This window comes from Protomyctophum parallelum (genome assembly GCF_964188405.1).
Source record: "Protomyctophum parallelum genome assembly, chromosome: 17".
Lineage (NCBI taxonomy): Eukaryota > Metazoa > Chordata > Actinopteri > Myctophiformes > Myctophidae > Protomyctophum > Protomyctophum parallelum.
In genome coordinates, this window is record NC_139719.1 from 18,976,188 (window position 1) to 18,986,183 (window position 9,996).

General features: G+C 39.8%; 1 protein-coding gene across 1 annotated transcript; it reads right to left on the minus strand.

The window, feature by feature from the left end:
- Positions 1-170: 170 nt before the first annotated feature.
- Positions 171-4,755, minus strand: LOC310874639 (elastase-1-like; the record flags this gene model as incomplete). Its single annotated transcript, XM_083787500.1, has 5 exons — positions 171-206; positions 2,514-2,657; positions 3,216-3,361; positions 4,219-4,355; positions 4,646-4,755. The coding sequence occupies 5 exons, from the start codon at positions 4,753-4,755 to the stop codon at positions 171-173; spliced, it is 573 nt and encodes a 190-aa protein (XP_083643626.1).
- Positions 4,756-9,996: the final 5,241 nt, after the last annotated feature.

Here is a 9,996-nt window from a genome sequence, read left to right on the forward strand (position 1 = left end):
GTACTGTAATTCTGCAAACTGTTAATAAATATTTCAATCAATCAAAATTGCCATTTTCCAAGGCAACCAGTGGGGGCGCCATTTAGTCACAAATATGTGAAATCAAGTAAGATGGCTCCTACAGAGGGGATAGAATATTTCTATCTCATTCCAGATGACCATGACCCCTTCTAGAGAGTCCCTTGACCCTGGGACACAGCAGGATGCTGCACAGAACGACACAGCACAAGAGCAGCTTAGAGGTAAAATTAACACAAGGACAGTGTAGTGGTGTCTGAAGAAGTGGGTAAACATTCTTTAAAACCATTACGTGATCCATTCCATAAAGGAACTGTGCCCTGTATGTATAAAAAAAACAGAAGAGTCAGAAAAGGTGACTCTGAATGATACTCATTTCAGTTTAGTTAATTTCAATTATTATCTAGCAAAAGATATCTTGCATGGTCTCTTCTTTTTTCTTGTAGAAAAATAAAAAGCTTTTAATTGAAAGTGGCTATAATGTTAATGCATTGCAAGAATTAAAATGCACTGAATTAGTGCAATGCATTAGCCACTTTAAATTAAAGGCTTTTTTCTATAAGACTCAGTGCCTTGGGTCTCTTCTTTTTTTTCTTCAATTCTGTCACCCAGTTGTACCAAAGAGCACCTTGTTGCAGATTTCTACTCTGGCCAAACAGATGCGGAAACATTCTAATTTCAAGAAGAAATAGAATAAGACATTTTATTTTTGAAGCAGGCAGGCTTATGTGGTGAAGAAGAGACACAAGCTGGTGTTGTATTCACAAATAATGGTCAGCATTCAGCAATAGAGGGTATGCGTGTGACATCATCATCAAACCTGGAAGTTATGGAGGAACGCCTAGTGAGTGGCAAAAAACTACTTTCTGGCCTTGACAGCCCATACATCCAAACAGAAAAGTCCTATCTGATTGCATTAAACAACGTTAAACCATGTTAAACTCACTTTGCATGTTGCTTTGCCATTCACTTTAAGCATGCGCATACCCTCTATATCCATAGAACTTTTGAGTGAATTCAAATAATAAAAAACAAAACATAAATTTGCATTCCAGTTTTATTCCCTTTTCAGCCAAGCAGTGCAGTGCTTCGTGTTTACTCTATTAACATACAGGAAAAGTACAAAAACACTTCCTGTAATGAATATGAAGTGCAACACTGTAAAGAAATTCAAATGTATCATTAACTTGTTTCTGGTATTGACTGCACTGACATAACCTGGTAGTAGACAAACATCTAGTCTTCTGAAGACTGAAGAAAAAGTACTGGTGAAATAGAACACCGAAGTCCTGACGTAACTCGCGCATCCCTTCGATTCCCCTGGTTCGCGGAAGTAATTTCTCTATGGAGAATAACATGGGGTGATCTTAATATCGTCTACTATAAGCATTGTGGTCCAAAAATAAACAAGCTGTCTCTGCGTGCAAATATGATTCTTTTGGGGGGTCACAGCCTGAAAAGGTTGAGAACCACGGATCTAGGACAGTGGTTCTCAAAGTGGGGTTGAGAGACCCTCAGGGTTCCTTGAGGGGGTTATACAGTCGATGGTCCTTTACACTACAAGTTTGTAACTCAGAGAGTGTATCTCTTGCAACGGCTAATAGGAAAGGTGGGTTTCGAGGGCAGTTTTGAAGGATCTGAGGGTGGTGGGAGGGAGCCTCTTTGATGTGGTTAAGGAGTGTGTTCCAAAAACAGCAACTGGAAACGTTCTTATCACCTCTCAGGTCCTTTTGGGGATTTCCATTTGGTGTGCGTGTGTGTGTGATGGGTTATGAGCATACTGGAGTTGCAGTAGACGTTTTCTTGTGATCTGATTCTCCTCCTCCTTAGTACACGATCTGCAAACAGGTGAACAAGAGAAAGACGATAATGTAAAAATCCAATACACCATCATTTGGTGCTTAAAGGACCACTTCACCACGTTTCAACCTATCTTCATATAATTGGTCCTCACTAATAATCATGAAAAAATGGCGCAACTTTTTTCTACTCTGTCTGTGTCTCATAGGAGGGCTGTGAGCAGTTCAGAAACCGTCTTCCAGTGACATCATCGATGGGGAATACAAGCTAATAAACTGCAGGCTTTCTATTCCTGAAAAGTTGCAATGCGAAAATGGAAGCCATCGTTCTCATGATAATGAAAATCTAAACATTTTTGTAAAAATAATCTTGTTTAAAAAATAATCTGCCTAATGATGATGTCACTGGAAGACGGTATTATATGAAAAAAAGTGGTGAAGTGGTCCTTTAAGAATTAAGACCCTTATGGGACCATTTGGTTTCATTTTACACATTCAATGGCCCAAATATCAATACAGCATGGAATTGTGGACGAAATTACCCAACGACAAGATATTCAAAGTCTTGAGTCTGAGAGGCTACATCTCATCAAATAGTTTATCTGTGGCTCAAATGCCAAAGAAATAAAGGATATAACCACTGATCTATGAGATCACTTTTGTCTAAATCAGTTATGGGTTCTTTCTTATACTGACAGAGTCGATCCACTGATTGTAGTCAGAGACCCGCGTGAAGACACTGGGCTTCTGGAACACGTTGCAGAGCTTTGACCAGCTGACAATGCCGTGGACCACGTAGGTGCCGTTCAATGCACAGTTCAGAGGGCCACCGGAGTCCCCCTGCATGCAGGCAGACAGAAAGATAAACCATATTTCAACTTTGTATGTTTTTGTTCGTAAATTAGTATACTTTGTCATAGTACAGCGTCCCGGCTGGCCAGGGGGAGGCAGTATAAGGGAGTGGAATGCCCTCCCTATAAGGCACTCAGAGATGCCCCTACCCTTCAAACCTTCAAATCCACCCTCGAAACCCACCTCTTCAAAATTGCCTTCCCTAGCTAACCCTTTTCACTGTCTTTTAATGTTCTTTAGCTTTTAGTGTTTTTTTTCTTTTTTTCTATTAAAGTTGTTTTTAATTTGTTGTTACCTCTGTAAAGCCCCCCCACGTAAAGCGTCTTTGGGTACTCAGAAAAGCGCTATATAAGTTTGAGATATTATTATTATTAGTAATAGAAATTTGCCTGTGAGATTTCGTAGAGTAAAAGTAAAAAATACTGAAAATTGGAAATAATCCAGTAAAGTGATAAAAAAAGCTAAACATTTTACTTACAGTACTTGAGTAAATGTGTTACTTTCCAACCGACAGCTGCATGTGTAATGTCAGTGCAGTGCACTCACGTAGCAGATAGAGTCCCGACCGTTGCCTCCAGCGCAGATCATGTTGGTCTTCACCATCTCTCCATAACAGTCAGGTCTGGAGCAGGTCTCGTGGTCCACCACGGGAAGGAGCGCTTGCCTCAGTCGAGTGCTTCCAGCTTCACCAGCTGTGAAACAAGGAATTGAGAACATTAGAAACAAGTAGTGGTGGAAAAGGTACTCCATTTTGTTACTTAAGTAAAAGTATCAATACTGCAACGTAGAAAGAAATACTTATTAAATGCCCGGAATTCAAAAAATAAAAGTACAAAAGTATTGGCATCGGGATGTACTTTAAGTACCAACAGTAAAAGCACTCATTGTGCAGATTGTCCCATTTCAAGTTGTCAAAAATATCAAATAAATCAAGTATAAAAACCTTTTGAAAATAGCAGATCTACAGTACAAGCTCACAATGCGCATTGACGCATTGTAAGCTTGTAGATCGGCTATTTTCAAATGGCCGAAATCATGTACTATATAGGGCTGAAGTGGTTAATGTATGTTTTGTAAGAATAATCAAAATCTACAAAGTAGCCTAACCAGTAACTAAGGTTTTCAAATAATTGTCATGGAGTAAAAGCACAATATTTGCCTGTGAAATGTAGTGGAGAAGTAAGAAGTACTGAAATTTTAAAAGTACTTCAAAATAGTACTCAAGTAAATGTAACTTGTAACTTAAATGTTACTTTCCACCACTGGAAACGAGAACATTAGTCGCCCCATGTTTTGGCCAAAACATGGGGCAACACATTTGACATATTTGGTCAAAATATGTCAAATTGATTCTAAAATGATACTTTTTAGTCTTTCAAAGCCTTATTACAGGCACAATGCAGTGCATTTCCCCACCCCCCTATTACATAATTATGCTGTGGGTTGTATTTTGTCAGCTGTTTGTCAGTCATGTAATATGCAGAGGTAGAAGTTTGTTTTCTTTCTTTCTTTTCTTTTGTTTTACTTTTCTTTTTTAAATCCAACTCACCTACAGTCTGCCCCCATCCAGTGACATAGCAGCTGTGGTTGTGAGGCAGAATCTCTCCAGCAGGAGGCAGTGTAGCAGGCTGGATGTACAGATTCAGTTTGACCTCAGAGTCAAAGCGCAGCAGGGCGATGTCATATCTAATTAAGGAAGGAAGTGTTTGTTTTAGTGTTTAAAGACAACATACTACTAGCTGTCAGTTGGGCTATATGCCTCTAGGTCTGACCATCAGCACATACCGTGTGTGTCAGTGAAAACATGTATTGTATTTGACAAATGTGAAGCCACTGAGATCACCTTTAGATTGTTACACTGCATTTTCCTGCAGAGGATCAACATCATCTCGGTAGCAAAAAACAACTAAAATGACAACAACAACACGAAACAGGCAACAACAAATCGATGATAAATAATATGATGATCCACCCACCCAGTGAAATCCCAACTCCACTTGGGATGGATGTGCACCTCAGAGATGTTCACCCTCTGCTCTCTGCCACTCTCAACGTCCACATCGTGTTCACCAACGACTGCACGCATTGTGCTGTGTGTTGTTGCAAAAGATAGACAGATATATTATTAACATCAGATCATGTACATACATTTTTACTGTCTCCAGCATTACATCCTTAAAAATACCGAAAAAATGCAGAAATCATGTATTTCAAATAATGAAATACTGCCTGACACGAATGGTTAGATTCTTTAAAAAAGTGGTAGCACACTCATAGCATATGTCCCAAATCAGAGAGAGGACCAGAGAGAAAGATACAATACATAAAAAAAAGAAAATAATACTGATTGCCTTAGCCTCAGGGGGGAGGAATGTTTAGAAATCGCCACAGACTCATGTTTTGAGTTCAATAAAAGACAAACTTCTATAGACCTCAAATTCATATGGCCAGTAAAGCATAGGTTGGTAACTACTGTTACCTTCTGTGGTCGACACAGTGAGCCGCAGTCATGGCCCAGCGCTTGTTGATCAGGGTCGCTCCACAGTGGAATTCCCATGTGTCCCTGTACAGAACCTGAAGAAGGATCTGACACACACACACACACACACACACACACACACACAAAGATACAGTATGTTATTTAAAGGATTAAAACATTACTTATTTATATGTTATTTTCTATCAATTACTCATGAAGCCTTGAACTCATGGAGATTTTGTTTTTGACGCATTCCTGAGCCAATCATTTGATGACCAGCGGCAGTGCCAGTGTCCTGGCTATTATTGACCGTTAGCCCAGTCATCAACATATTAGCAGAGACATATGTTACTTATACCCATAGAGTACTGAGTGACATGCTTATTGTATCATGAAGATTTGTGTCCTTGTATGCTCTCCTTTATGTCAACATCTAACCATGCTGCAAAATCTTACCTGCCAAGGCCAAGCGTTGGGTTCGGCCTCCTCCCCCCCCACAACTCTCCCGGCAAGAATGTAGTCTGGATAGTGAGGGCCAAAGACAGCCTCTGAGAAGGAGAAATGGGGGAGAAGCAGTTTACCAGCTGTGCCTAAAGGTTTAATTATATTTATCTATTAACCCCCAAACCACTGGTTCACAAATTGGGGTCTGCTGCCACATGTATATAAATGTAGGGGTTCTTGACATAACAATGTTTGAGAACCACTGTGTGTGTGTGTGTGTGTGTGTGTGTGTGTGTGTGTGTGTGTGTGTGTGTGCGTGCGTGCGTGCGTGCGTGCGTTGTAGTAAAAATTGTAGTGGAATAAAAGTACAATATTTGACTCTGCGATGTAGTGGAGTAGCCTATAAAGTAAAAGTTTACTCAAGTACAGTATTTGAGTAAATATACTTGGTTACAGTTTATACTACTGGAACTGACCTTCTCCCCCAGTTGGTGGAATGGCCGGCATGCAGGCACAGTGCAGAAGCCGTACCACCAGGCATAGCAGGACGAAGCCTATCACGCTGCTGCAAACACCATAAAAGGTCCATTTGCTACGAGTAAATGGACCTTTGAACCGTTTAAACCAGCCTTGGGGACCTACAGTAGGGAGGACACACACACAAGTACATGCACATGCGCATATGCACAGTGAGATCAAATCTAAAAACCTGTAGGCATATATAAAACTAAAAGAATGAATGATCTGACATATGAGTAAAAGAAAGACATGCCATTTAAAGGTATATTCAGTGATTTCACAAAAAAAACCGTAGGTTTCGTTTTTGGCTGTGGGACCCAGCCTTTCGTCCAATCAGGATAGAGAGTCAAAAACGAAACCTAAGGTTTTTTGACCCCCAGGGGTTAACTGGGGACAGGGAGGAACTCCTTATATGGTCAGCACACTCTATAGTAGGGAGGATTATCACAACGAAACAAAAAAATAAGTGATATTTGAATTAAGTGAAATCACTGAATATACCTTTAAGCTGAGCAAATAATGACCCGATATAAACGGATTACCATAAAACCTTTCTGTATGGCATAGCTAGCTAGTATCTTACACATATTTTAAAATATATTGTGTTGTGTGTGTGTGTGTGTGTGTGTGTGTGTGTGTGTGTGTGTGTGTGTGTGTGTGTGTGTGTGTGTGTGTGTGTGTGTGTGTGTGTGTGTGATTTTATTAAAGTCACTTACCAGACTGTATGTCTTCAGCCAATGTTTCCATGCTGTTCTCTGCATCCTGCATGTGTGAAGGCATCTCGGGACCTTGAATCCCTGTCGCTCGCAGAGATCTGGTAAAATACAGGTGCATACGATTAATCATATTCCTTATTATTTTGAATTTCATAGACCGCCAGTTAGTACGTTTAGTTCTTCTCTATGGGGGCTCAATCTACACTGTGAGTTTTTCCTCTGCGAGTTTCTAAATTCACCCAAAAGGGCCTTCACGATGGTTCGATCTCAGAGTTACAGACATGTAAGGGTTCATTTGGTCACACATCAAGTAGACTTAAACGGATAATGAGCATTATTGAGGACCAATTATAATTATGCAGATAAGGTTTGACTGACGTGCATGCCTCATGTAGGAACCATTCCATTTGCTGCAACAAATGGCTAAATCTAATCTATGACAGAAGTGTTCCACAGTTTTACAGGGAGGACATCACTCAAACCACATTGTTTCACTCTCTCTATCACAGAAGAGAACAAAGAAAGAGCATGTGCTTTGCTTGTAAATCTGCTATTTTCAGCAAATGTTCACCTATCATGCTTAGTAATTGGCATGCTTAACATGCCTAATTTTGGATGCAGGTTTAAAGGTGCCTTCTTTTAGTTAACATTTCTGGTTCCTCAAAGAACATTGCCAAAAAGGAGCAACATGAAGAACCATTCACTAAATAAAATAGATCTTTGGTATGGGGAAGAACCATTCCCCTACCAAAGGCTAACATTTTTAGCCTTTTATAGAACCATTGTGTGACACCCCCAACTTTGGTCAGTATGTATGCCAGTATGATTTGGAAATGTCATATTCTTGTTAATTCTAAGATTTAACTCATTAGTTAATAGTTAATAAAGTGCTCTTTGTTTTTGCTTACAGTAACCTCTGTGTGGTTTCCCCTTTTTTGTTGTGACCTTGGAGCCAGGCCATATTGTGTTTCTGTCCCTAATGCAGGGCTAGCCTAGAAAACATGTACACTGCAGATAATCTATGTGTGTGGGTGTGTGGCAGCAGTGTGCAGGTTGTTTATTAATGATTTATCTGTATGTGTAGCCACTATAGCCTCCTACTTTAAACATTGTAACACTAACCCATGAAATGGAATGTTCAGAAATGTATCTTTTTAGTACCTTGAGAAGAACTGCTCATGGCCTGTAACTGTTTTTGACTGTACCTCCTCTGCTGTAATAATTGGGTTAATAAAGTAATCAATCAACCAACCAACCAACCAACCAACCAACCAACCAACCAACCAATCAATCAATCAATCAATCAATCAATCAATCAATCAATCCATATGTAGTTCGCACAACTCAAACCCTCTGAATATTGTTAATATTATCAATAATATAGCCTATGTTAGTATGTATTAAATTAATTTAATAAAGTAATTTGAAACTAGCCAATCTACAAGCAACGACTGCGAGGTTAAATAATCTGCTATTGTCAACAATGCTTCATGTCAGGACCCCCCCTGACACACAATGTTTTCGGATGGGGGGGTCCTGGTCCAAATAGCCTGTCAATTCGGGGTCCTTTATGAAAATGTTTGAGAAGCACATTGTCATTTTTTTGTTAGGTAGACGACTCACACCCCCTACAGGCCTCATGGTGTAACTTACTGAGTGGTTGTTCAAATTATGTTTGTCCTATTATGTTGACCTGAGTCTAGACTATGTAGCCTAGTCACAAGCGTTTGATGGATTTCCATAATTATGTTAACACTAATAGGCTACGAATCGTGTACACTACAATTGAACACAAACCGAACACTCTTTTTTTATCCACACTTTTTATCCACACCACTTAGCCTACAAAATAATATCATTCATTCATTCAAAACGAAATGCATTGTTTCGCCACCATACAAAATACAAAATACACAGCACTTCAACACATATGATCGCTATTAGCAAACAAAATAATCAACAATAAAAGCAACATGACATTGACTTTTGTCTTTTTGTAACTTTGATGAGACCATGGCAATGATGGTATATAGGAAAATATCAATATTGGAAATATCAATTTCTAAACATATGATATATTATAACTATGTTTCTAACCCACACTGAGCAACTAGGTTAGGATATCTCATCAATATTTGGAGTTACAATGTATCATAGATAAGGCATGGGCTATCAATCATATAGGCTACCATTAAATTAATATATATATATATATATATATATATATAATATATATATGTGTGTGTGTGTGTGTGTGTGTGTGTGTGTGTGTGTGTGTGTGTGTGTGTGTGTGTGTGTGTGTGTGTGTGTGTGTGTTAGCCAACCTACAATTAATACACATGTTCTAAAAATGGAATAATAATAACAACCACATATAGGGTTAGTGTTAGTGTTGTATTAAGTAGAAATTACCTCTTCCAAGTTCCAACTAGTTCCAAGTCGATGTCCCGATGTGTCTGTTATGCAGAGCTGTGTCCGTGTGAAGGACCAGTTTGGTGTGAAAGCCTTCCAGCCAGATTCTTGGAGGCAGGTAGAGTCTCACCCTGCAGCGGCACCACCCAGAGGCCAGAGTCACCCACAGTAGCCACTGCCAGGTCCCGACTCCCAGTCCCACCCTCATCTGCAGTGGTAATAACCTGTCAGAGCGCATGAGAGAGAATGCTTCAAAAAGCACAATGATTCAATTCATCAAAACATTTAGAGACGTACAAATAGACACTTCTATATAGTTACAGAACAGAACAGGAATTCATCATAAAGGAAGCAAAAAATGAAAAGAAACATATGGGGGAAAAAAGGGGAAAGGGGGGGGGGGGGGCGGAGGGGGGATTCAGGGGCCAGTTTCGAATTGCAGCCGTCCGTAGATACCCTTTGAGAGCGGTTTTGAAGGAGTCAAGGGATTAACATGTCTTAATGACTGTTGGTAGGGCGTTCCAAATTTTGGTGGCATAGGAGCGAAAATAATTTAGTTTCTTGTTTGTGCCCGAATCTGGGTTGTACATGGTTTGTTGCACTCCCTCTGGTGTTGTGGGTGTGGACTTTGTTTACATTAAGGAAGTATTTAGACAGGTACATACTACATGGGTATCTTGGTGGTGTATCGAATCTTGTGGACCAATCTTGTGGACCACAGCAAGATGCTGTACTCTGTCGTCGACCCTAAGCCATT